The sequence below is a fragment of the Drosophila arizonae genome, chromosome X (genome assembly GCF_054131065.1).
Source record: "Drosophila arizonae isolate 15081-1271.41 chromosome X, UAZ_ARI_1.0, whole genome shotgun sequence".
NCBI classification, from domain to species: domain Eukaryota; kingdom Metazoa; phylum Arthropoda; class Insecta; order Diptera; family Drosophilidae; genus Drosophila; species Drosophila arizonae.
Genome location: NC_142927.1, coordinates 21,986,566 through 22,013,877, shown reverse-complemented (window position 1 = coordinate 22,013,877; position 27,312 = coordinate 21,986,566). Strand labels below are relative to the sequence as shown.

The following is a 27,312-nucleotide window of genomic DNA, read 5'->3' as shown; positions in this document are numbered from 1 at the left end:
GGGTACGCCCATTTCCTAAAAGCCATCGAACAGAATGACTTATTACAAATTTGTATTACACTTTTATCAGCAACTAAGAATTTCAATTGTATTCTTCTTTCACTGCCACGAATAGGTTTATGCCATGCTGACTTAAATTTCGAATGAACTCTTCCAAGAAAACCAGGAAAAGAAGCAAAAAACATGTCGCATCATCATACTAAATATGGAATCATATCAGAATATCATTACACATTTGTCGTATGCTATCATTGACTGTCGGTTTTATGTGGCTTAGTAGAAAAGTCAATTCAAGGAATTTTAGATATATATATATACACATACATATATGATATATATTGATATATTATTGAGTTATTATTTATTTTTTTTTTTTATTTATTTTATTTAGAAGTCGAATTCCTTAGTTTTTACTGAATTACGTTACTTTTTCCAATTTAGGGGAACGGGGGTAGATATTCACAAATCCATATATTCATAAAAATGATAATTCAATACAGGAAGAGTTTCCTTTTTTTGTGGCAATCAAATTTTAATTAAGAAACAAAATTAATAGTCGATATTTAACGCTGATAAGAAAATGGCATACGATTTTTCATCAAATAGTACATTATTATCGATAATAAGGAAATAGTATAAATTATCGATCAACTGATCAATGGAAATTGAATTAGTTATTGATCAAATTATCGATAAGTAAATGAGTTAACTTATAACGAAAAAAAGAAAAATAATAATATGAAATAAAGTATATAAACTTTGAAAAATCCCTAGCTCTTCTGGTTAACGAGATCATTGTGTTCAAGCCCTGCTGCTTATGGCATACAGGAATATACAGACAGCCTGAAGGACCCACCTCTCTCTCTCTCTCTCTCTCTCTCTCTCTCTGTGCCTGTTACATACACTATCACATATCCATCGCACCCAGAATTCTCATTTCGAATAAATTCAAATCAGTTCTTACATGACTAAGTGGCGCAGCACAGTACGCTTTAATCATTTCAATTAGTGAAGCCTTAGATAAAATACAAATATATTGCATGTTCATACACATGTACATATGTATGTACATATTCATTAACAGACACACATACACAGATATGTATGTGTATGTGTATATGCCACTTACAATGCAATTCGTTAAAGTGTAGCTCGATGAGCAATGTCAACTTTTGTTTGGTATTGAAAACAGTTTTACTCTCTACCTCTTCTTCTCTTCACCTACCCAGCTCACCATTCCTCTCCTTATCTTCGTCTCTCTAATGCTTGGCACGCTTCTGCACGCAAGGCCGAAGCTTAACTCTTCGCGTTTACCGCAATATGCCAGCAGCCAACGCACGCCCCTCTCTCTCACTCGCTCTCTCTCTCTCTCTCTTTGGAGGCGGCGCAGCAGCAGCAGCAGCAGTTAGCGACAAAATCTAATAAGAATTTGATCACATCAATGAGTTATCGCCGTGGCAGCATCCGTCAACATTAGCTCTGCTAGTGACGGAAGTCCACAGACGTGGAGCAGAAGAGGAAGCTTATGACACGCGAGCGCAAAAAACAAACTTTTTTTTTATAAGCGAGAGATTATAGAGAACATATAGTTATTGGTACATGTGTGTATATAGTAGTACATATATAGAGCATATAGTAAATCTTACATAAGATCTGAAGAGAGAAACGCGCTTATCAGTATGTGGGAAAAGGGGCGGGGGGCGTGCGTGCTTTACACGTTTATTAATTTACTTTTTGTAAAATTCGATCTATTTTTGTGGATATTTGAACTCACCTCTTTAATTTTCTCACGTTTCTCTCGCAGTTCGTTAGTGTCGCCCGGCAGATCCTTGGCCAAGTCCATGGGCAACTTGAGCTGCTGCTCGGTCACGAGCTGATTGTTGTTGTTGTTGGTTGTGTGGTCCGCTGCTGCGGCTGGTGCTGCTGGCAGTGAGACTCGAGGTGGCGCACGAGCCGCATCTAGCGCCGCATCCTGCTCGAGGGGCTGCTCCTGCTGGGCCGCCGGCAACGGCGCTGGCGCCTGGGCGATCGCATCACCGCCCGCCGCCTGCGGTTCGTCCAGCAGATCGCCCAGCTCGGCGCTAATCTTTTGCTGCAGTCGCTGGCGATCGCCTATGAAATGGGGATCCTCGTCGCGTGGCGCATGCGCGGCCAGCGGTGGAGCCGGTATGAAAATCTCCGGACCGGCCTTCTGGAAGTGCTTGTAGACGAGCAGAACGCGCTCGCTGCCAAAGTTATCTGGCAGCAGGAAAATTCCGCCGAAGCATAGGAAGCACAGAGTCGCCAGCACGAGTCCAATCAGACATTTCTCGCGCGAATGGAAGTTTGATTTGCGTCCAATTGGACCGATTCGATACATTTTCGTTCCTTTGTGTGAGTGCTCGTTCTCCTTGCTCTTCTTATTATTGCAGTTGCTATTGCACGAGTGTGTGTGTGCGTGTGTGTGCCCGTCGCTAGCTCTCTCAGCTGTTTCACTGCACTGATGTTATGCCGGCTTCACAACACATTCACGCACATGAAAAAAAAAAAACTGGCACGAACACACACCGACGTAAACACGGGCACAATACTTTTTCTTTTCTTTTGAATTTAATTTGAATTTGTATTTTTATTATATATATATATATTTTTTTTTAGTAATGTTGCTGCATTTTTGTTCAGTCGCTCCTTAATTTTCGTTTGTTTTCTATTACTTGGCTATTTTTGGCAAATCATATGACACGTAGCGCAGGCGGAAAACTTTTCAATACAATTTCAAAAAACAAAAATTACTAACAAATACAGAGTCGAGCGCGTCGAAACTATAAACGCAACGCTGTCGTTTTACAAAGTACGACAAACGTCAGACGCGGCGTGGCGTATGGGGCTCCTATATGAGCAAATGAAGAGAAAAGACAGAGAGAGAGTGTGTGTGTATGTGCGTGTGCGTGTGTGTGTGTGATAGCCCGAGCGTGGATGGCTGACGGCGACACACACAATTTGCAATCAGCAACAGCAATGTTAGCGGCGCTTGGTTATTACAGAATACCGTTAGCGTAAATTAACCGTACTAAGAGCACCAATGAAGCGAAGAGCTTCCCTCAGTAACGGGGCGTGTGACAAATCTTACAGCTGTCAGAATGAGTATCAGAATTGGGGTGGCTGCTGCGGCGGCCGATGCTGCTGCTTAAACTGTCTGGACAAAGACTTTGATACCGTACCCACTCTCCGACTCCTCTCTCTCACTCTGCTGTTGCCGACGCCTGCTTTGATTTTTTGCAAATACTCTTGCTGTTGTTGCTGTTGTTTTTGTGGCCGCAGTTAATGGTGCTGTGTGTCGGCAGCGCTTTCTATTTGAACAACGACACAAGAAACACAAAAAGCAGCCGCAGTTTTTTGTTATAGCCTGGCGCTATATTTTGTTGTTTACAACAAATATTAAACATACACACACAGGCACACAAACACATAGACACTAGTGAGAGAGACAAACCAATTAAATAAACACAACGCGTCTTTATCTTAAGTTACTATTTAACGTAAACTTGCACAGTATTAAATTTATTATACATTAGATCACAGTGGAAGCAGTAGCATAACACGAATGGGAGCGGTAGAGCGTTTAAAATGTTTTCATTCCTCTCACGAATATTTATTGTATTTTGTTTTATACTTGCATTTCGCATATTTTTGTTGTCATAGCGTTGCCGTATCTTTGTAGTATCATCTGGCCATAAAGGCCGTAACCAACACTGCTTCCAGTCACGATTGTCACGTTCAGTTTTTAATTTACATTTCTATCCTGCATTTCACAGTAAATCAATATATATTTAACAGACTTTAACTTTATTGTTTTATTTTTTAACATTTCTTATTTTAATTGGCACAAATGTTAATTAATTATTTATCATTTTGAAATGTTAAGCCGCGATAGCTTATCGATAGCTAATCGATAGTCATACTCTGCACTGTTCATACTCAGAATTGTTCATTTCTGTTTTAGTTTGTATTTCATCAGCAATAATGGAAAAGTGGCTGGGTGAAACGTTGTCGAAATGCCTGGATTGTGTGGTTACGAAAGAAATGATGGCGTGGGTGTAGCGGAGTGGTTACATTGAACCCATCTAATTTCGTATTTTCGAATTCCAGCACCATTTTGGCCATCAAAAATGATGAGGAGTTCGACAACTACTTTGGCAACCTATTGTGCGAAGACGTCGAGGAGCATCGCTTATTTCTGCATAACTGCCGCCACATGCTACTCAGTGGCAAACAGCCCCGTAGCAATAACAAAAAGAAATCGCCGCCCACCTTCAATTCCCCACCTGTTCAAAAAGCCAGCAGTGGCGCAGCCAAGAAACAGAACAAACATGTCAATCTGTATTCCGGCGATGGCAAAATCGTGGGCAACAGCGTGCTGCTGAAGGGCCGGCGCAGCTGCGATTGCCAGGTAACCGAGCACCAGCTGATCAACAACTGCTTAGGCTGCGGGCGCATTGTGTGCGAGCAGGAGGGCAGCGGACCGTGCCTCTACTGCGGCGAACCCGTCTACACTGCCGAGGAGGAGCAGCAGATGGCAAAGGCCGCGGCCTCAAATCGGGCGAGCACCAAGGGCCAGACGAAGGCGCAGAGAAAGCAACAGCAGCAGCAACAACAAAAAGCATCTGCCAAGTCCAATAAGGAATTGCAACAGGCGCTGGAGCAACGGGATCGTCTGCTGGAATACGATCGTAACAGCGAGAAGCGCACAACTGTCATCGATGATGAGCTGGACTACTTCCAGGAGAATTCCGTCTGGCTGACCGATGCCGAGCGCGAGAAATTCGAGCAGCTAAAGAGCGAAATGCACGAGATGAAGCACGGCAGTCGGCTCAAGCGCAAAATCAAGGTGGACTTTGCTGGCCGCAATCTGCCCGAGGAGCCACCGGTTACCACTGAGTATGAGCAGCTGGTGCTGCGCCAGCTGGCTGCGGCCAGCAAGGCTGCATCGCAGGGCCAGAGCCACGGACTAACTGGTCATTCCTCTCTGGGACTAGCGCCAAATCTCGACGTGACCAAGCCGCCCGTCTTCAAGGCCAGCAAGGAGCTCCAGAATATGCCCGCCCCGATCGTCGGTGACGGACTGGAGCGCATCTACAATCGAGTGCAGGATAAGGAGCTGCTCGAAATGCAGGACATGCGCCAATGCCTCTCCATGCATCAGCCATGGGCATCGCTACTAGTGGCCGGCATAAAAAAGTATTGGAGTTCTATATATTCATATATATTATTTGTATATATAATAATCTGATTGCCCTTTCAGGCACGAGGGTCGCGTCTGGTACAGTGAGCATCGCGGCCGCCTGTGGATCGCCTCGACGGCCAAGGAGCCGCATGCCGAGGACATAGCACAATTGGAGCAATTCTATCGCGAGCTCTACAAGGGTGGGTATTGGGCTAAGCTCGATGAGAACAGCACAAATAATGCAATTCACGTTTCTTTCAGACGAGAATATAAAGTTTCCCACACATTATCCCACCAGCAGCCTGTTGGGCTGCGTAAATGTGGAGAGCTGTTTGCCCCAGGAGGAATATCGTGAGCTCTATCCCGAGGGCGAATCCGACAGTCCCTATGTTTTCGTATGCTCCAGACCGGAGCAGTTGCCGGTGCTGTTACCAGTGCAGGGCGAGCCGAAGATCTGTAAGCAATTTAAATAACACAATTTAACCACTGTCTAATCCTCTCCTGCTTTGCAGATGAGCTACCGCTGAAGACACACAATGCCGCCTGTAAAACATTGCTGCGTGCGCGCGCTAATAAAGGCTGAGTTCACATCTCTAGAACTCGATAGTTGTAAAATTGTTTAGCTATGAGTAAAATATCGATAGTAGCAAATTTAAACGATATTTCGTATGAAAGGCATTCCCTTGCTTTATCTGCTGTTCTATAAGTAGGCTGACGCATTTATGAAATGAAAATAAAATTATATTTTGTTCCTTTGACGTAACTAGTTAAATATATTATTTACTTTAAAAACTATTTAAAATTTATTTTCAAATAAGCATTAGGTGTTTATTTATAAACAACGATAAATAACAATTGAATATGTGACCAAGTGTTTTACTTTCTAACGTATAAAATCAGATATTTATGTGAATAAGTGACAGGGTATACAAATCAGATGTAATTAAGTGATTTTAAATATATAAAATCAACGTGAAGCTAAATTTGAATAGTTTAATATAGGCACAGCCACTGTGGATTTTCATTTACCATTTTATGTACGTTACCTTATGATTTTATTTGAACCTTTCTTATATAAATATAATTTACCGAGAGGAATATCCTTTTGACTTTTTTTTATTTTTGTTTATTATTTGTAGTTCAATAGGAGGAATATCCCTAATCGGCGGTTTGTTTATGGTTGTGCAATGGTCAATGTGGATGTAGAATACTGGTTAGCTGCAAAGATAATTAACTTGGATCAAACAAATATATATATATGAATATATATGTGTATGTATTCACAGTGGAACCTGTAACTTCTCGCTGCAATGCCAGCTGCTGCGACAATTTCTGGTGGATGCAGCGCCTGGGGTGCAGGTCTCCTGCCACCAGGGACGACGCGGCGCCTTTGAGGTGACCATCGACGATCAGCTGGTGCACTCGAAGCTGGCCAGCCTGGCCTTTCCCCAGCACCAAAGCGTGCTCGCCCAGGTGCAGCGCGCTGAGCGCGGCGAGCCGCTGCAGCCAGTGCAGCAGGCGCCGATCAAGGACTGCAGCATCATGTAGAGAAGCCAAGGAACCAACGTACTAAATACCAAATAAACACATACTAGAAAATATTTTATTTTATTATCATTACAAAAAAAAAGAGGACTGCAAATAAAGTGGGCCGCCTAGCGCCTGTAGCGATAGCGCTTGAAGTGGAACCACAGCTGGAAGATGTTGTTGTGGAACTGGCAACGGAATCCCCGCTTGTAGCTGAACTCCCACTCCCGGTTGACGATCTTGAAGGCGATATCCTCGTACGGCGGCCCCGTGTGGAAGCGCAGCACCGCAAAGTCCCCATTGTCCGCACAGGGCGTGAGGAAGTATTGCGGCGTCTGCGATTTGTCCATGAGATCCGGATAGAAGATGTTGAACTTGTAGCCCTGCACAATCTTGGGCGGCGGATTGTCCATGTCGTAGTGCGTCTGATTGTATTTGTTCCACTCGAAGCCCGTGTGGACGCGATTGAAGTAGCGCGGCTTGCGGGGACGATACTTGTCGGTGGCCAGCTGAGGCACTGAGTCCAGTGTGGTCTCCACGCTGAACTCCGCCTCGTCGCCCTGCATGCCCTTGCGTGCCTCGCCGCGCATACGCAGCTCCTGCGGCGTCAGCTCCGCCACATCCGTTCCGCGCTCCGGATAAACGAAGAGCAGCCGCTGGCGCTGCACACGCTCCTCATCGTCGCTGCCCGTGTAGAGGCCGCCATCGATGTTGTCCTCATCGGCGGCGGTCAGCCGACGACCGCTGAAGTCCTCCTCGCGTATGTAGTTGGGACTGTAGTTGCCCTGTCGGTACAATTCACAGGCGCGTTCCAGCTCCCTGAGCGGATTTTCATCGTTGGGGTCTTCCTCCTCGTCGGGCGACTCTTGATCCATTTGTTGCTCCTCCCCGGCATTTGTGTCCATCTCTTGATCCGATTCCTGTTTCATCGTCGAGGGTGAATTAATCTCCACCACAGTGGGAGGATCGGGTTCGCGCTTCAGCTGCTGCAGCTTCTCACGCAGCAGCGCCTGGTGAGCGTCGCGCAGCCGGGCACGCGCCATGTGCGCCTTCAGCTGCGAGAGCAGGCTCTCCCAGTAGCTGATGTCCACGCCGTCGGCACGGCTGCTAATCTTGGCCTCGATGCGCTGGCGCATCTCCTCCAGCTGCTTGGCGTTCTTGCCCCTAAAGATATCCGCCACATCCTTGACGACGCTCTGGTGGATGCCGTCGCGCCGTTGATTGAGCGAGTTCGCCTCGTTCTGCTGGATCTTCATCTGCTTCTTGAGCTCGTCCTGGACAATGGTGACCATGTCGTTCCAGAAGTCAATGTGCTTGCCCTGCTCCAGCTCCTCGTACACCTTGATGTCCACCAGCAGATCCTCCAGCTCCTCGATGCTCAGGCCGTGCAGCAGCATGTACGGCTCGTGCATTTGCATCTCCAGGGTATCCTCCAGGTCCGTCTCTGTATTGCTGGCGGTCACATATTGGGCCAGCAGATCGATGGGTTTGGCGCGGCCATCACGGATACGAATCTCGCTGCGCAGACGCGCCTGCTCCAGATGGAACAGGTCCTCCTGGCGCTGCCATTCGCGGAACTGGACCGCCTCCTTGGCGCGCTGCTGCTGCATGGCTTCATCCTCGCGCGCCTGCCGCTCCAGTTCACGCTCCTGCCGCAGCTTCTTGACTTTCTCCAGCTCGCGACGATTCTCCAGCTGTTTTTGGAGCGACAGCACCTCCACCGTCTTGCTAGACAGATTGGACAGGCCCTCGACCTCGAGCTTCTTGCCCCAGTGGAAGGTGGAGGTCAGATTGGAGTCTCCGAAGGGATTGTCCTCATTGGAATACGTCTGGTATTCGTTGTCCCAGCCCATGCGCTGGCGGCGCCGCTGCTCCTTGGCCTGCTTCTCGCGCAGGCGACGCGCCCGCTTCTCCTCAGGCGTCTCCTTCGCCTTGATCTCCTCTTTCAGCCGCTGGCGCTCCTGCTGATCGCGCAATCGACGCTCCTCCAGCGATTGCAGCAACTTTATGGAATTCATTTCAGTGCCGCGTTTGACTGCCGGTTTGCCGCCTGCACTTTGATCTTTGTGCTTCGCTGCCGATGACAACGACGACGATGATGTGGACGTGGATGAGCTGGAGGATGAGGACGAACGTGCACGATGCTCCTTGTGATGCTTATCCCGTTTCGAGCTGCGATGTCGACTCCTGCTGCGCTTCTCCTTACGCTTGTGATGACTTTTGTCTGAGTCCCGATCTCTTTCTCGTTTCCTTTCTCGATCTCGTTCTCGTTCCTTTTCTCGACCACGCTCCAATCCACTTGTGGATCTGTCCCGACGCCGATCGCTGCTGCTTTTGTGCTTGTGCTTAGAGCTGTGCGAATCTGAGCTTTTCTTGTGCCGGCTGCGACTTCGACTGCGACTACGATGTCGCGATTTTTCCTTGGGCATGTTTGGCTGCCGAAACTTTAAACGTTTGCAAAAAATAAAAACACAACAGTGAAAACACAATGCGTATGGCTTGCGATTGTGTTTGCAGTGAGGCGAAAGCAGCTGCTTGTTATCGATAGCGCGCTGATACTTTTAGGTGTTTTCCAGCACTTATAATTGAAACTGAAAATATATTAAATTATTATTTATTGAAAAATCTATTTAAAATTATTTTAAAATTAATTTTCAAAGTAACAATAATTTATTTTTATTTTTGTTGACCATTTTATTATTCATATCATTTTTAAAATATTCACTTTGGGTAACGTATCGATGTTATTCAGTAACTCATCGATATGAATGGTATTGTGCTGCAACTTATCGATATGTACTATTTTGTTTTATGGCGATACACAGTGATCGCTTTTTTGAAATATAACTATCGAGTAACATCTCTATAATTGCCGGTTGCTGCGCTAACTCTCAAATTGCAGCCATAAATAACGCTGGAGCCGCAGTTGAGTGCGCAATAATGGTCGAGTACACAGCCGAGTTTACAGCTGAAGAGCAGGCGCTCATTGATAAAGAGTTCGCTAGACTGGGGGGTGAGTAGAGAAGGAATGGCGAAATAGTGGCACTGATAAGAAACCCATTGAATGATACGTCATGCACTTCTCATATCAGAGAGCACCTACCTTGATCATGCGGGCACAACACTCTATGCCGAGAGCCAAGTGCTGAGCGCGGCGCAGCAACTGCAGCGCGATGTTATTTGCAATCCGCACACCTGTCGCGCCACCGGCGACTATGTGGATCAGGTGCGCTACAGGTAAGGTTGTTATTGTGGCCAATTGCAGTTGATTTGTTAATACTGTTATCTTTCATAGAATTCTTGAGTTCTTCAATACGAACGCCAATGATTATCATGTTGTGTTCACGGCCAATGCAACGGCTGCACTGCGTCTGGTGGCCGAGCACTTTGATTTCGCCGGCGATGGCAACTTTCACTACTGCCAGGAGAATCACACCTCAGTGCTGGGCATGCGCCAGTTGGTCAAGGCCAAAGGCATCTATATGCTCACCAAGGACGACATTGAGCTGAATGTTCAGGATCAGCCGTCCACTCCAGCTCCAGCTCCAGCTGCAGTTGCCACGGCACAGGCCAATTCTCTGGTCACCTTTTCGGCGCAGTGCAACTTCAGCGGCTACAAGATGCCTCTGACTGTCATTGAGCAGATACAAAGGCGCGGCCTGCAGCAACTGGGCAAATGCGTCTGGAGTGCAGAGTCTCAGCCAGCAGCGAAAGACGTCGATAGCAACTATTACGTCTGCCTAGATGCGGCTGCCTTTGCCGCGAGCAGCCCGCTGGACCTGCAGCGCTTCCGTCCGGACTTCGTTTGCGTCAGCTTCTACAAGATCTTTGGCTATCCAACGGGCGTCGGCGGTTTGCTGGTGAGCCGACGCGGCGCAGAGGTGCTGCGCAAGCGATTCTATGGCGGCGGCACCATTAACTATGCCTATCCCCACACCATGGAGCATCAGCTGCGCAACGTATTCCACGAGCGCTTCGAGGACGGCACACTGCCATTCCTGTCCATCGTGGAGCTGCTGCAGGGCTTTCGCACGCTGGAGCGGCTGGTGCCGGGTCGCAGCATCGAGCGCATCTCGCGGCATGTCCATGGCCTGGCACGCTACTGTGAGCACCAGCTGAAGCAGCTAAAGCATCCCAATGGTGCGCCGCTCATCACGCTGTATAACCACGCCGGCTACGAGGATCGGGCCAAGCAGGGCGGCACCGTTGCCTTCAATGTGCGCACCGACTCTGGGGACTATGTGGGCTTCGGCGAGGTCGCCTGCATGGCGGCACTGCATCGCATCCTGCTGCGCACCGGCTGCTTCTGCAACGTGGGCGCCTGCCAGCACTTTTTGCAGCTGAATGACGAGACGATGGATGCGATCTATAAGCGCGCCGGACGCATCTGTGGCGACTACTTCGATCTGTTGGATGGACAGCCGACGGGCGCCGTGCGCGTTTCCTTCGGCTACATGACGCGCATTCAGGACGTTGATCGATTCCTCCAGATGCTGCGCAACAGCTATCTGGTGATCGCGAAGCCACAGCAGCGCTTCAGCTTCATAGAGCAGCAGGCGGAGCTGCTGCCCAAGGCGCTGCAGCAGCGGGCCCAACGTTTGCGTCCACGTCTCCTCCAGCTGGCCATTTACCCGGTGAAGTCCTGTGCTGCCTTCAAGATAGACAGCTCCACAGGCAGCTGGCCTCTGACGAAGCAGGGATTGCAGTACGATCGCGAGTGGATGATCGTCGATATGAATGGCATGGCGCTGACCCAGAAACGCTGCACGGATCTGTGCCTGATACAGCCACGCATTGTGGGTGATCAACTGGAGCTGCACTACGCGGAGACGTCCTGCAGCGTGCCACTCTCGCTGAGCGTTCAGGCTGCCAATTCGGCGCGCTGCCACAGCAAGGTCTGTCGCCAGGCCATCGAGGGCTACGACTGCGGCGATGAGGTGGCCACCTGGCTAAGCCAGAGCCTGGGGCTGGAGGGTGTGCGTCTGCTGCGGCAATCCGCACAGCGCAGCGCACCGGGCACACAGCAGCAGCAGCTGAGCTTGGTGAATCAGGCACAGTTCCTGCTGGTCAACCGGGCCTCGGTGCGCTCGCTGCAGTTCGAGGAGTCGCTGGACGAGACCGTGGATCGCTTTCGCGCCAACATCATCATCGACACGGGCACGCCCTTCGAGGAGCTGGCCTACACGCAGCTGCGCATCGGCGACATTCTCTTCCAAGTGGACGGTCCCTGCCAGCGCTGCGACATGATCTGCATCAATCAGCGCACCGGCGAACGCTCTCCAGAGACCCTCACGACCATCGCCCGCATGCAGAGCGGCAAAATGCGATTCGGGATCTACATCTCTCGCCTGCCCAGTGGAACGGACGACACACTAGAGCAGCAGCAGCAATTGACTTGTGGCGATGTCATTGTCGTTAGCTAACATATAATATATAGCATATATTTGATATATATCTAATGTAGAAACACGGCATGACATTCCACTGAAAAAATATTTGTATGCAAATCGAATTTCGATCCTACTGAAATTGTCAAGCCTTTGTCAAGCTGTATTTACTTGCCAGCATTGTGTGTAATTATAGACCACCATATATGTATGTATATATTTTTTATTGTTTATTGAAAATACAAATTAATTTCTTATGAAGATTAAAGAGTTGTAATTCGACTCTTAGCAGAGCACAATCGAAATGTTTATACATTTGTCTATTTTCCAGTCTGTCTTAAACTCAACAATGTGCATATTGACTATGAATAACTATTCATTAATCATCTGAAGGTACAGTTATCATATCAAATATTAAAGCTTGTTTTTGTTTCGTCTTTGACAAGAGAATGTTTCAACGTCTTACAATTTGCTCTTTCTCTCTCTTTCAGTCTCCCTCTCCCTCTTTCTCGCTATCCTAGAGTCCATTTGCCTTCTTTGTTATTTTCATTACTATCTTTTGCTCGCACTCTTGATATCTGGTTCCGTCAATTTGTACATGCTATTCGCTTTCTCACTCGCACTCACGTGACGTGACGTTATTTGAAAATTTCATAATTTCTAAATATATAATTTTGTTTTTTGTTAAAATAAAGAATACTTTCAAATATTGGTTTCATAATTAAAAAAAAAAAAAAATAATAATTAAATAATTTAATACTTTACAAATTAAAAAAAAAAATAAATTCTTAATAATTAAAACCTTTTTATTTTCATAAAGTATACCATATTAATAAATAAAAATAATAAAAACAGCTTCATAGTATTTTTTTATTATTAAAAACATTAAGTGCTACAATATATTCAGAAAAATAAAATTTAATATTAGTTTATGCTGTTACTTTCAGGAAAATCATTTCCTTAAAAAATTATTTCAAAATTAAAAAGTATTCACTTTAAAATAATTTTTAAAGGGAGCTTAAAGTTAAATGAAGTTTACAATTAAATTAAGTTTAGTTTCATGATTTCTAAAATTATAATTAAAATAGTTTTTAATTATTAATTTATGTAATTGAATTCATAAAATGAGAAATATCCCACAGCTTTGTTCAAATATGAAATCCTTTCAATTATTTGAAATCATCAACAAACCGTTACATTACATCTGTCGCCATTTATCGACATTCGATACTCGGTGTAATGCGACTGGCGGCTACTTCGCCTTGTGAGTGTCAATAAGTTGCCGTTAGTACACAAACGAGGCTGCTGGCAAACGGACGACAACAGCGAACAGACGAACAGAATACGGACAGACGCGCAAGCACGCGCACACACACAACCGCACGCACGCACACAGTGTGGAGGCAAAAATGGTGTGAGACAGATAGCCCAAGAAAGTATGCAATAACAACAACAACAGCAAAAGCTACAACCGAACTGTGCATAACGGGCCCGCCAGCTACATATTCGTCCGTTACCTACAACAACAAATCGAACAACAACAACGAGCGAAGAGCGCGCTAGCCAGCGGAAAAGTGAAACATCACAACAGAGTCGAGTGTGGTGATAGATGTACATACATAGAGACATATGTAAATACACAAATACATATGCACAAGCACGCAGTCTCATACAGATCCATGCGCATATGCACATATGCCAAAATGCGTAATTATTTTTGGACGACGCTTTTACAATAACAGCAACGGCAGCAATCGCAGCAGCAGCAGCAGCAGCAGCAACAACAACTATAAAAACATACATACACACATACATAGAGTAGCATGCGTGCGGATCCATGTGTGTGTTTATGTAGTATGCCTGTATGGCAGAGGAAAAGTAATAACAACTGAAATTTTTGTCAAATACGAATACAACGAATATAGATTTTTATACAATATACTTTTCCACTTTTTGTTTTGCATAATAATCGCGAGAAAATACGTATAATAAGAAATGCAAAAGTAATACACAAAAAACAATACAAATAAAAACAACAACAGCAGCTGGCATAACGGAACAGCGCCAACAAACAGAGCGAAGAAGCAGGCACGACTACAGCGCGCAGCAGACGGAAAGAGAAAGGTAACGAGTGACAGAGAGAGAGGGCGAGGCAGAGAGAGCGCGCTTGTGTGTGTGTATGAAGCAAATAACAACGAAGACGCATAAACAAAACTGAAACTGAAAATATTTGCCCAAAGAATTACGCACATACATACATACGAACAGAGAAAGAAGTGAAGAGCAAGGAAGCAACAACAACAACAACAGCAGCAGCAAGAGCAGCAGCAGGAGCAACAGACAGTAGCAGCTAACGGGAGCCTTCGCTAGCGGCAAAGCACGTACTTCGGATCCTCCAAAAATGAATATGCTACACAGCTTTAGCAGCGGTGGCGCCTCCAATGCCAACAGCGATGCCACCAGCGGTGAGTGAGAAAAAGTTTTTTTTTTTGTTCTTTCTTTTGGTTGTTTTTTCTGCTTCACGTTTTGCCATGCCGCAACCACACAAACAATAGCAGCAACAGCAACAACAACAATGACAACAAGCGAGATAGCTTTGATATTATGTATAGCAATGTGTATATGTATGTATGTGTATATGTTTATGTATGTTGTGCGTGAGTGTGCGTGAGTGCGTGCGTGCCTGTGTATGTTTATTGATGATTAGAAAGCGTCGCAGCTGAAGGTGAGAAAACGAAATGATTTTATGTTCTGCAAGACAAATGCGAAGTTTATCAGCAACTTTTCGAGCAGAGCAGAACTTTTGTAATTTGCCCGTGTCTCTCTCTCTCTCTCTTTCTCTCTCTTATTGCGTGCGTGTGTGTATGATATGTGTAGTCAGACACAAAGTTTTCATTCCGCTGATGCGGCCCTTATTAATATTGGAAAGCTTTTATGTAGCATACTTTTATGGACTTGGAAAGAAACGTCTGCAATTCCAGCAAATTGGAATAGTTGTGCGTAAATCAAACCGAGTTGTTATTCCTGTCAAAGCTTGCAACAACCATTGATAAGCACACGAAGCTGATAAGCTCATGAATTTTGCATTATTCAAACCCAGCTCAGCAATAAACATATAGATGCGAATCTTATCTAAACGTATCAGCAATTTGGACTTAATAGATCCAATTCAACTATATTGTGCATTATTTACATTATCTTCATATATTACTGATTACCGCTTATCAGACGAATGAGATATGGCGAGGAAGCACTGAATAATAAATGGAATGAATTGCTTGAGCCACGATTAAGTCGACTTATTCATTTCAAAGGCGCTGACATTTAACTGCTGTTCAAAAAAGAACAACAACAACACCTAACGGCCGTATCACCTGCTGCCACCTGCTGCCACCTGCTGCGACTTAAACGCATTCGCATATTTAAAATGCAAATAGCTAACTAATTGGCATCGATTGCTCAAGTGCAGCACGCCGTATGGACGGCCTTATCGGTTAGCCATCGCCCACGGAGTGCGCTGAGTGTGCCAATTGGCCGGCGGAGCCAATTAAATTACGCATACCTGTGAAGTGGCCTTTGGCGTCTCTTCTAGCAATGCCAACGTCAAATGCAAAAGTTCAGGGTCAGACGCGCAAATTTGCATTCATCATTTCAATGTCCTGACGTCCAGGTGTCCGGGTGTCCGGGCGTGTTGTGGCGCGCGCCTGTGAGCCTGTTGCACGCCGTACAACACGCCTGTCTGTCCGTACGTCTATTTGCAGTCCGCGAACTGACGGACTGTTGTGCTCTTGCCCTTTGCCTCGGTCGAGCTAATTGAGTAAATATCGACCTTTAATGAGTGGCTCGCGTACCGGTAACGGCAACCGCACCGGTTCCGCTTACATTCATCGATAACTAATCAAGCGACGCTTTAAGTAACCGGCTTTGCCCGTCTTTAATGTTTTGCTGAGTAAAATTGCTTCACTATTTTTTTTTTCTTAATTTATTAAAATATTAAACTGTTTAAAGACACGGAAAGCCAAGCTGAGGCCGCTTTCCCACTTTAATAGGTAATCAAGCTATATTATTCGGCTTTGTTTTGCTAATTGGTTTGGTTAATTTAACTGCGGCTAATTCGCTTTACCAATTCTTGGCTTGCCTTTTGGTTACGATAGGCTGTGACCTCTTATGTACCTTTCTCAATAGGTAATCAATTTATGTATTTATGTATTCGACTCTTTTCTAAACAATTTCCTTGAATTTAAATGTAATTTTGTTTATTTTGTTTTGTTTGTACTTGCTTTAGTTTTTTCTACTCTGGTAAGTTACAGTTATTCTTAGAGATGCAGTAAGATACCTGGAATCTCTTTGCTCTGCAGATAATCAAATGATACTTAAATCATTTGGCTTTGGTCTTCTGAAATGTTTTTCCTCGATTTGCAATGCAATTTTTACTTTAGTTAATTTTCCTTGCCTTAATTTTAATTATTTGATTTTTCTTTAAATATTAAGCATGGTACAACCTCTTACCCAGCTAATCAAGGGATAGTTAAAATATTCTTCTTAAATATTATTAGACATAGTTTATATTAAAGATATGCTAAGCTAAGCTGAGGGCTGTTATTACCTACCCTAGTAGATAAAAAAAAACATTATACCCTGATTTCCCATTGAAAATGGGTTTAGGGTATACAAATATTTTTCCCTGATATGTAATGCAATTCTTTCTAGTTCGTTTACCTTACCTTACTTTACCTATTCTTCTAAGTCTAAGACTTCCTTTTCATTAGCTAATTAAAAAATATTTTCTTCGCTGAAATATTTATTCTAGAGTTTAAATGTTACTTTGTAAAGTTTTTTTTTTCTTTTTTTTCTTTTTTTCTAGTTATCTTTGAAGTAGATAATCTAATAAGTTTTTCCTACATTTTTAATGCGATTCTCTTTAGTTCATTTACCTTGCTCTACTTCATCTACTTTACTAACACTAAGACTACCTCTTAATTAGCTAATTAAGATTTTCCCGGTTGAAATATTTTTCCTTGTGCATTTAAGGAAACATAGTTCTCTTAAAAGACCTAGACTCGTAGATAATATAAGTTTTTCCTACTTTTTTATTGCTATTCGCTCTAGTTCATTTACCTTACCTTACTTCACCTACTTTACTAAGACATAGTTGGCATTAAAGACGCGATAAGCTAGGCTGTTCCCTCTTCCCTGCACTGCCTTAATTTATTCAGCCAAACTCAAACCGCAGTCCAAGCGATGGAAGAGAAATTTGAATGCTTTTTGCTTAACCTCATGCATTTCGCCTGTCATCAAAGCCTTGGATTTCGAAATCTGGTTACCAAAGCGTAATGCTGCGAGTAAACCTGGTATTTATACCCGGCTGAGGCGGCGTAGGTGCGGTGTGTGCACCTGACCTGCTTGTGGCTTTTGTGTGTGCGCGTGTGTGTGTGTACACATATTTATATGTTTGGCTCGGTTGGGTGGCAAACATATGTTTGGGTCCAGCTTCCATTTGCAATATGGCGCGGGCAAATGAAGCGCTAGGTCGTAGCTGACGGCAAATTAAAGGCGCACAGGCAAAAGCAGGACACAAGCTCATATTTACCGTACGATTTACTCACGCATTCGCACTCGCACTCGCACTCGTCGCTGTTGCTGTCCTGCTTTCGCTCTCACTCTCGCTCTCGCCCTCACACGCGCTCCTTTTGTACTCTGCCGCTCTGCCGCTCACTCAAGGCGCTGATTCCCTATTTGTAACAGCTGTCGTCTCGCTCGCACTCATGCGCGCGCTCTGCTTGCCTGTCATCAGCTGTTTTATGTTGTTCAGGGTCAAGAGTGTGCGTCGCAGGTGTAGCTAACAGCACTCACGCACACACACACACACACACACACACACACGTGTGCCACCCGGTGTGTGCACACCCAACGCCTAGGTACACACATTGTCTAGTTTACGGCTGAGGCGAGCTTTTCTTCGTTTTGCTTTTTCATTATATTTCCTTTATTTTGTTGCCTCTCGCTTGGCAAGTCAAGGTTAGCAGTCGCAGCCCGGCTGGCGGCGCTGCCCAGGTGTCTTGTTAATTAAATTATATAATGATTAATTCAAATGGATACCGAATGGCAATGGCAATGGCAATGTCAATGGCGAACTTACTTAAGCGCTCTCTCGCACTCCCCCTCCCTCCCTCTCTCTCTTTCCCTCTCTCTTATCGCATGCGATTCAATATTAACTCTGCTGTCACCAAGCTAACACCAATTAGTCGCACGCCCCCGACTAAGCTCTAAATGTTTTGATAACTGTCAAGCCATAATACTCCTAGGGTCGTGTCCTACCTGTACCCTGCACAGTGACGTTCAACTTGATAGGTTTGCCTGAAAAGCCAAAGTCTCTATTGTTTATATTGCCATTTACTGTTATTATTCTCAAGTATTATAGTTTTGTAGAAAACGAAGCATTTTATTCATGTTTGTTTACAGTTATATATATCGAAATATCAGTGTGTATTACATTGGCATACACATAGCTCCAACAGTATTCTTGTTTAATTTCCAAATCGATTTTTTCGATAAATATCGATTACAAAAATTCCAAACTCTATTATAAAGTATATTAAAATTTTCCAGTCTCTAGCTTTGAATTAAATAGATTGTATAACATACAAAATTTGATCAATTTCAAGCTTTCAAGTTTATACTTTATATGATTATCACATGAATACGATATCAGGAAAGGAACAAATTTTGCGATTCCTCTGAATAGGTTTTGGATACTAAAACTATTTACAAAAATTGTAAAATGCAAAAATTTACGGCGAGGCAGAGCTCAAATGATTTTTCTCTTTTCGGTATTTCATCCATTTTCGTATGTTTTCCATTATTTTATATCATATCAAGTATACGCCTTGCCCTAGGCGAAAATATTGAACCCAATTTATTATTGAGGCAATTAAGGTTGCAGAGTATATAGCAGATAATTATATTGCACCTTCGTAGGCTCTCTCTAGACGAATGTTTCCGAATTTCCGAGCTCTCGATATTCCATTGGGTATTCTAAAACATTTTCTATTCTTTATCCCTTGAAGGCTAAGAGGGTATTTCATCATATATTGGTATTGCTCATATTCAAGTCGATATGAAAACTTCAGAATTTCAATACTGTCGAACTTATTCAGATGAGCGGTACTGTACCTTACCTTAGAAAATCGCAGTCTACTGCAATATAAGATACCAGTTGGCTTCTAGCTCTAGCTTTCCTTAAGCTAAAGTCGAATCGATATATCTAGGTATATATATATGTAATCCTGCATCAGCAAATGCTTCCGCCAGATGTCGGCATGTGACGGTGTCGATGCCCAAAATCCCGATTCAACCTATTTGCATTCTAATTGGAAGCGCGCGCCTTTTCGGGTTTCCCTTTCGCCTGGCATTAGCATATTCGTGAATACATCCATGAATAGTATGCATACATACATGCAGAAGAAGTAGCTGCTCGCTGATAAGCATGAGCGCTGAGCCGGTAGAGGCGGGGGCGTGGGGGGATGGGGCGAATTGACATTGATAACAGAATGATTGACAACGGTCGGACAATGCGATTGTCCGTGAGGGCTCTGGGCTCTGGGCTCTGGGCTCTGGAAAAGGTTAAGCCAGCAGGCAAAGAGTCTGATCCAAGGGCGGCCCTAGGAGCTCAAAGGGATGTTGCTGCCTTTTCCTGTTAGTTATTCTATTGCGACTTGTGGATTAGGTCCGCCGGTCGGATTCCAGGCCCATAAATTGACATCCTTTGTGTGCTTGATTTTCTCACAAATACAGAAATCGAACTGAAGGAGCGCCTGATTGCGAGCGTCAAGAAGGAGGTGAAGCAACTGATGGAGGAGGCGGTCACCAAGAAGTACGTGCACGAGGAGAGCAGCTCGGTGACATCGCTCTGCGCTGCTGTGGAGACCTGCCTCAGTCACGGCCTGAGGCGTCGGGCGCTCGGCCTGTTCAAGACGTCGTCGACAACGGCGCTGATACAGAAGATAGCCAAGATATGCCCAGAGGCGGACTACGTCAGTCGTCGGCTGCTGGAGCTGGAGCTGGCGCACGAGAGCCATGCGGTCAGCGGCAAGCGTTCGTCCTCCAGCAGCGACAGCATCATCAAGCCGAAGCTGCTCAACAAGGGCAGCTGCAGCAGCAGCTCGGTGACCACCATCAATACGGTCGTCACCTCGGTGGGCGCTAACGGTGCTGCCGCGCCGCTGGGCAAATACCTGTGGATACGCCTGGCCCTCTACGAGAAGCGCCTGGCCAAGATCATTGAGCATTTGGTGAACAACGCTCAGAGCTATTACGATCGCGAGGCGCTGGTCGCCGATCCCGATTACGGCTCCATACTCAGCTCGCTGCTGGTGGGCCCCTGCGCCCTGGAGTTCACGCGCGCCAAGACTGCCGACCACTACTGGTCCGATCCCTGCGCCGATGAGCTGGTAAGCAACAGCAGGTGCTCTAGAGAAATTGCATAGATTCTCATCAATTGATTCACACAGGTGCAGCGTCATCGCATCAGCTCGGGCAACCGGACGCCGCCCACCTGCCATCGGCCCATCATCAACTTCAAGCGCAGCCTGCACACCAGCTCGGAGGACACGAGCAGCGGCAGCTTCAAGGCCTGCTCGCCGGCGAGCGTGGCCAAGGACTATGTGGAGTCGCTGCATCAGAATTCGCGCACCACCCTGCTCTACGGCAAGAACAATGTGCTGGTGCTGCCCAAGGATGTGGCCGAGCCGATGCCCGGCTACCTTAGTCTGCACCAGAGCGTCCAGTCGCTGACCATCAAATGGACGCCGAATCAGCTGATGAACGGCTACAACGATCCCGATGTGAGCGACACGAGCTACTATTGGAGCTATGCGCTCAACATCAACGTCGATGAGATCGTCTATGTGCATTGCCATCAGAATCGTGGCGGCGACACCGGCGGCACCATTATACTCGTTGGCCAGGACGGCGTACAGCGGCCGCCCATACACTTCCCGGAGGGCGGGCACTTGCAGGCGTTCCTCAGCTGCCTGGAGACGGGTCTGCTGCCGCACGGCCAGCTCGATCCGCCGCTCTGGTCACAGCGCGGCATTGGCAAGCTCTTCCCCTGGCCCAAGAGCGTGCGCAGGCACATCCTGCCCTCGGTCATGGAGTCCTCCATGGACGAGACGCCCATCGACTATGTGTTTCGTGTGGTCAGCAAGAGTCAGCACGAGGAGTTCCGTAAGTAGATGACCTGATTGATGATGATGATTGATGATGAGATTGATGATTGATGATTGACTTTAACGTTGCAGTGGCCACACATCCCATACTGGAGGTGGGCCGTTCCAGTCCGCGGCGCAAGCATCTGGGCAGCTGCTCGACCACCGGCAGCAGCGACTGCTCCAGCAAGAGCCTCTCCATTGACCAGAGCAGCAATCCGGATCCGCCATTGATACAGGCCAGCCAAACGGCCAGCATTGAGCTGGTCTGCTCCACGATGCGTCGCCAGATCATCTCGCGCGCCTTCTACGGCTGGCTGGCCTACTGTCGCCATCTATCCACGGTGCGGACGCATCTTTCCGGTCTGGTTCACGGACGCATTACCCCCGATTGTAAGTCGAGCTGAAATGAACCCACAAAGTTTCCTAACATTTTTCCCGCTTCCAGTGGCCGCCAATGAGCAGGGACTAACCCGGGAGAAGTGGCAGGCAATGAATGTGGATGGCGTCGTCTCTGCTGACCTGGAGCTCTATCGTCTGGTCTATTTCGGTGGCGTGGAGCACGAGCTGCGCAAGGAGGTCTGGCCGTATCTGCTTGGCCACTATGCGTTCGGCTCGACGCCGGAGGAGCGACGCAAGCAGGACGAGACCTGCAAGCACTACTATGAGACCACGATGAGCGAGTGGCTGGCCGTCGAGGCGATTGTGCGGCAGCGGGAGAAGGAGAAGACGGCCCTGGCGGTGGCCAAGCTGAGCGCCGAGCAGGCACAGCTGGCCAATGCCAATGCCAATCCGCACGCCTCAAGCGATCTGCTGACCAATGGCAACGGACAGCTGGAGCTGGACAATGGCGGCGGCTTGGCCGAGGGCGAGAATGATGTGTTTGATGATAATGACTTTTCGGACATATCCGATCCGGGTGATGAGTACGACGAGCAGCCACTGAATGAAGAGCAGCCCTCGCTGGAGACTGAGCAGCCGGCGCCAGTGGCAGAGGAAAAAGAAGCCGCAGAAGAAGGAGAAGGAGTGGAAGAAGGGGAAGAGGCAGCCGAGCTGCCGGCACAGCTGAGCGGCCAGGTGGTGCTGGAGTTTCAGAACATTGATGATATGGAGCCACTGCGCTTGCATGACAACTGCTTCGGCGATTCCGAGGCCGAGGGCGATCTAGGTTTCAGTCTGGACGGCAGTGGCAATATCCTGATGCTGAGCATCAAGAGCTCACCCTCGACCAGCAGCTATGAGACGGTGGGCAACGAGTTTGCCGACCTAACGGATGCCAAGGTCCTGGACGAGGCAGAGCTGGAGCCCGAGGCGGTAGTGAATGTGGATGTGGATGAGGAAATGGCCACTGATGTGGAGACGGACCCAAATGGCCAGCTGAGCAAATTTCATAGCGCCGACGATGTGCGCCACGACGAGGAGCATCCGGCAACTTCAGTCATTATCACCGAGGCCGCCTCACTGGATGACCTGGACGCACAATGCAACGACGACGAGCCCACCGAGGAGTTTACCTCACGCAAGACCAGCCTCATGTCGCCCCTGAACGAGGACATCACCGTCGTCGCCTCGCTGGATGCGCTGCAGGAGCCAAAGTCAGCCTGCGTCTCACCGGCCAGCTCCAATGGCGGCGTCTATAGCGTTGAGCTGCTGGAGCAGTTTGGCTTGAATCTGCATCGGATCGAGAAGGATGTGCAGCGCTGCGATCGCAACTATTGGTACTTTGCCAGCGAGAATCTGGACAAGCTGCGCAATGTGATATCGACGTATGTGTGGGAGCATCTGGATGTGGGCTACATGCAGGGCATGTGCGATCTGGTCGCTCCATTGCTGGTCATCTTCGATGACGAGTCGCTCAGCTACAGCTGCTTCTGCAAGCTGATGGAGCGCATGATCGAGAACTTTCCCAGCGGCGGTGCCATGGACATGCACTTTGCCAACATGCGGTATCTATCCCCATCTATATCCATGCACTAGCGCTCTCTTTCTAACGCTCTGTCTCTCTCGCTCTCTCAGCTCACTCATTCAGATACTGGACTCGGAGATGTACGACCTAATGGACTCGAACGGGGACTATACGCACTTCTATTTCTGCTACCGCTGGTTCCTCTTGGACTTCAAGCGCGAGCTCATCTACGACGATGTCTTCGCCACCTGGGAGGTCATCTGGGCGGCCAAGCACATTGCCTCCGGGCACTTTGTGCTCTTCCTGGCGCTGGCGCTGCTCGAGACCTATCGCGACATCATTCTATCCAACAGCATGGACTTTACGGATGTCATCAAGTTCTTCAATGGTGGGCCCGAGCTATTTAAATAATTTATGTTTATTTATTGATAAATATTTTTGGTTTTCCTCTTGGAAAATTCTAGAAATGGCTGAGCGCCACAATGCCCAGTCGATTCTGCAGCTGTCGCGCAGTCTCGTCCTGCAATTGCAGACAATAATTGAGAACAAATAAGTAAAACGATTTGGAACCGGAACTGGAACGGGAACGGGAACTGGAACAGACAGTGGAATTCAAATTGGATTTGTGGCAACTGTGTGTATAATAAGTGTGTGCATGCCTGTCCGTATGCGTGAGTGTGTGTGTGCGTGTGAGTGTAGATGTGTGTCAGTGAGTGAGTATAGGAGAGTGTGATCCCCAGCAGTTGGAAACTAGCACATTGTAGGCTCAAGCAAGTTTAGTTTAGATCTCGGTTACCAGTCACACGCAATACAGATAGTATCCGTACTTCCTTGAACAGTATTGGAGAGTTACAAACATACAAACGTTATATATATATATACATATGGTATAGAGAGCACTAAAGTATCGCATACTATTGTAGGTCGAATGCAGGAGAAGGAATATACAAACGTTAGAGAGCACACAGAGAAACCAGAGAGGAGGCGCTGGCAAGGAAACTACATATATACATACATACATATATAGTTGCATGATTATGTGTGTCTAGAGACTTAAGTAACTCGAACTGTAATTGTAGCTGTAAACTGAAACGGTAGCGCTAACTGTCACAGTAGCTGTATAGAATGCACCGTTAGGACACCGAACGCTCTTGGGGCAGTTGTTAGTTAATTATCGGTTATCGTGTTTCCTTGAACGCTTATCGGCTATCGATTCTGATTTATCGTTTATCGATCGGCCATTGTTCCGCATTGAACGAGTATTGCCCATGGATCATGGACAATTCTGCAATTTACTGGCTGGGAATCGTTTTAAAATTAAAAAAAAAAAAGAAATATATATGCATAACAAAAATATTATAAAATTCATAGAAAGGAAAGAAAAAATAAAATTGATTAAGTCAAAGACAAAACGTAACGAAACTAAGCCGCAAAGAAATGTAGTGACCTGAACAAAAAAAAAAAAAAGTTAAAATATAATATAAACAATGAAAATGTTGAGAAACAAATATTAAATATTTATACATATACAATATACATAAATATATATACACGCATTATTATACATATATAGATATATATATACATATATATGGCATGCATATACTGTATACAGACACACATACAAATATATATATATATATATATATATATATATATATAGATAAATGTATATATAAACATAACTATTTAGAGAGACAGTTGCATATTTATACGTTTTATATATTCAGAAAAGGGAATATTGTTTCATATATATACAAACATATATACATCTATATATATAGATATCAATATGTACACTTACATACCACACACACACACATGAACACTTGCTGTAGTGGTGTGGAGGGTTTTTTTTTTGTGGTTGGTTGAGCGGGTTTTAGACGAAGCAGCTACTGCTTCTATTATTGTTAACGCCATGTTAAAGTTTGTCATAGATAAACACACGTACACACATATACACACACATGCATATGCATGCACACCCACACTCAGGCATTAAGTGTTTCAATTGTTTGCTGGGCAAGGCAATTGTTTAGTTATGGTGCTTACTTCAGTCATTGGCAGCGGGTATGTTAGTCAACTGGGTATGCAGGCACCAACATATACATACATGCATACATATATATATATATATAGACGATTTATAGACCAAAACTTGATATTATATAGAATGCGATACGGCTTAGATTGAACGAACAACTATTGTAGTGTATTATGAAGTGTTAGAGCAATTTGGTTTTGCTAGTTACAATAGATATACGTATGTAACTGCATGTATTATAGATATATACATATATGTATATGTATATATATACACATATATCAATATAATCCAGCTGAGCAAGGTTTTGTTTCATAATCAAAAAGGAACTCAAACGAAAAGATTCTCAGGCACTAATGGATGTCCGTTTACGGAAAATACCAAATAAAATACCATTACATATACCAAAAGCTCAATATAGTCGAAAAATTCCGTTGTATTATCAGAAACGAATTAAGGCAATCGGGAAATTCGCAACTGAAAAAAGTTTTTATTTTCATTTTTTCGTCGGCACAGGGTATACGCTAGTCGGTGCCGTACACGACTAGAGCTATTTGGTTTGACTCAAACTGATTTCATTTTCATTTCTTGCTGTGCGGGTGCACCAGAAAACTCCCTCCATTGGGCTAAAAGGTTTGTTGTTTACACACATGTAATGCGCGTATACAGATGCAATTACATTTACTATACACACACACACCCACACTCGTATATATACACGACAACAGCCATACATACTTATATATTTATAAATATATAGCCTAAAAAAGAAAAGAAAATCAGTAACTGCGAAACGCACGCTTTTTGTGTATAGAAAAAAAAAAAAAATAATAACACCCCAGAAAAACACTAAAAAATAAAAAAAAATAAAAAAAAAAATTAATGTGATTTCTTGTTGCTTCTATAAATATTGATATTTTTGTAAGCGCTAACGAAATGATACATAAATTGATACAACTATGATAAACATACATACATATATACATATACATATATTGAAATATGAAGTTCGCATTCGGGTGAGAGTTTAAGTAGAGCCTAGAACAAAAGGTGCAAATGTTTCAAAGATTTGATAAACAAAAACAAAAAAAAAAAAAAAAAAAAAAAAACTTTTGATACACATATTCGACGAATGCTAAGAAAATTTCGAGCAAGCGAGAAGAAAAGAAGCATTATTATTTGAATATTACCTGAAGTAGATATGTATGCATATATACATACATACATATACATATATAGAGCATTAACATACACACACATAAGCATATAAAACATAATATATATATACATGCATATAAGTAAGTATATATGTATACATGGATGTTATATAGCCAGGCATATATACTCAATATATATACATACATATATATGTATACCACAAGCATTGAATGAACGATTTAGCAAACGCCATTATACATAGCTGAAAGTGAATGTGAAAGTGAATTCTAAGGATATGCATTATCACAAACACTAGTACATATATATATATATATACATACACATATTAAAGAATGAAAAAAAAAAAAACAAATAAAAACTATACAAATAAATGTGAAATATGCTAAATTGATTACAACACCAAAAACAAAAAAATTTATTCATTTAAAACTTGTATTTATTATATTTAAATAAATTAATTTGTGGGTAAGTATCAAACGGAGATTAGGTCAAAAATTAAAATTAGTTTTTTTTTTACTGTAGGTATTTTTCTACCCAACTACCCAATTAATTATTATTTATTTAATTATTTATTTATTATTTTTTGAAAAGACAATTCATTCAAAACTTCAGTTAGTCTCTGGAATATAAAAAAAAAAAACATATTTATATTCAGCGTTACTTGAATCCTACTACGTTCAAATTCTTCGAGTCTTTAATTCAATTTGTATAATATATAAAAATATGTATATATTAAGAGTTAGGTGAAATTTTAACCTTTGCCTCATATCCATATATTTTTTTAAAACTCAACCTCAAAAAATGGTGTAGAAAGTTCTTTCAAGCCTTATGCAAAGTCAGATACTTTTTAAAAAATTTCA

The 27,312-nt window shown here is 44.7% G+C and overlaps 6 protein-coding genes across 11 annotated transcripts in view; 4 read left to right on the top strand and 2 right to left on the bottom strand.

Annotated features, from left to right (window-relative positions):
• The window catches only part of alpha-Man-Ia (alpha-Mannosidase class I a), an 83,961-nt gene extending 80,174 nt beyond the window's left edge, over positions 1–3,787 (bottom strand). The window contains exons 1-2 of one of the 5 annotated variants that reach the window (XM_089474274.1): positions 3,657–3,787; positions 1,775–2,739 (exon numbers count right to left, since the gene is read on the bottom strand). In XM_089474274.1, the coding sequence (XP_089330400.1) occupies positions 1,775–2,359 (585 nt within the window). In that variant the 5' untranslated portion in view covers positions 2,360–2,739; positions 3,657–3,787. Of the gene's footprint in view, positions 1–1,774; positions 2,870–3,472 lie in introns of all 5 variants that reach the window. The other 4 variants (XM_089474273.1, XM_089474272.1, XM_089474271.1 and 1 more) reach the window with 4 other exon arrangements.
• A 44-nt stretch (positions 3,788–3,831) lies between these two features.
• LOC108619923 (activating signal cointegrator 1) lies at positions 3,832–5,961 on the top strand. Its single transcript, XM_018016757.2, has 5 exons — positions 3,832–4,070; positions 4,129–5,217; positions 5,282–5,403; positions 5,465–5,659; positions 5,716–5,961. Exons 1-5 carry the CDS (start codon positions 4,003–4,005, stop codon positions 5,784–5,786), a joined length of 1,545 nt encoding a protein of 514 aa, XP_017872246.1. The 5' UTR covers positions 3,832–4,002; the 3' UTR covers positions 5,787–5,961.
• A 48-nt stretch (positions 5,962–6,009) lies between these two features.
• LOC108619924 (migration and invasion enhancer 1) lies at positions 6,010–6,804 on the top strand. Of its 2 annotated transcripts, none has more exons than XM_089474288.1 (3): positions 6,010–6,142; positions 6,343–6,416; positions 6,490–6,804. In XM_089474288.1, exons 2-3 carry the CDS (start codon positions 6,391–6,393, stop codon positions 6,749–6,751), a joined length of 288 nt encoding a protein of 95 aa, XP_089330414.1. In that variant the 5' UTR covers positions 6,010–6,142; positions 6,343–6,390; the 3' UTR covers positions 6,752–6,804. The 2 variants fall into 2 exon arrangements, with proteins under 2 accessions (XP_089330414.1, XP_017872247.1); XM_018016758.2 differs by having other exon boundaries at positions 6,035–6,240.
• Positions 6,793–9,276, bottom strand: cactin (cactin, spliceosome C complex subunit). Its single transcript, XM_018016756.2, has one exon. The coding sequence runs from the start codon at positions 9,157–9,159 to the stop codon at positions 6,859–6,861; it is 2,301 nt and encodes a 766-aa protein (XP_017872245.1). The 5' UTR covers positions 9,160–9,276; the 3' UTR covers positions 6,793–6,858.
• A 252-nt stretch (positions 9,277–9,528) lies between these two features.
• Positions 9,529–12,416, top strand: mal (molybdenum cofactor sulfurase). Its single transcript, XM_018016755.2, has 3 exons — positions 9,529–9,743; positions 9,823–9,967; positions 10,026–12,416. The coding sequence occupies exons 1-3, from the start codon at positions 9,671–9,673 to the stop codon at positions 12,151–12,153; spliced, it is 2,346 nt and encodes a 781-aa protein (XP_017872244.1). The 5' UTR covers positions 9,529–9,670; the 3' UTR covers positions 12,154–12,416.
• Positions 12,417–13,384: 968 nt separating this feature from the next.
• LOC108619920 (small G protein signaling modulator 2) lies at positions 13,385–26,810 on the top strand. Its single transcript, XM_089474264.1, has 7 exons — positions 13,385–14,582; positions 19,912–20,567; positions 20,628–21,342; positions 21,417–21,716; positions 21,772–23,269; positions 23,340–23,617; positions 23,694–26,810. The coding sequence occupies exons 1-7, from the start codon at positions 14,519–14,521 to the stop codon at positions 23,780–23,782; spliced, it is 3,600 nt and encodes a 1,199-aa protein (XP_089330390.1). The 5' UTR covers positions 13,385–14,518; the 3' UTR covers positions 23,783–26,810.
• Positions 26,811–27,312: the final 502 nt, after the last annotated feature.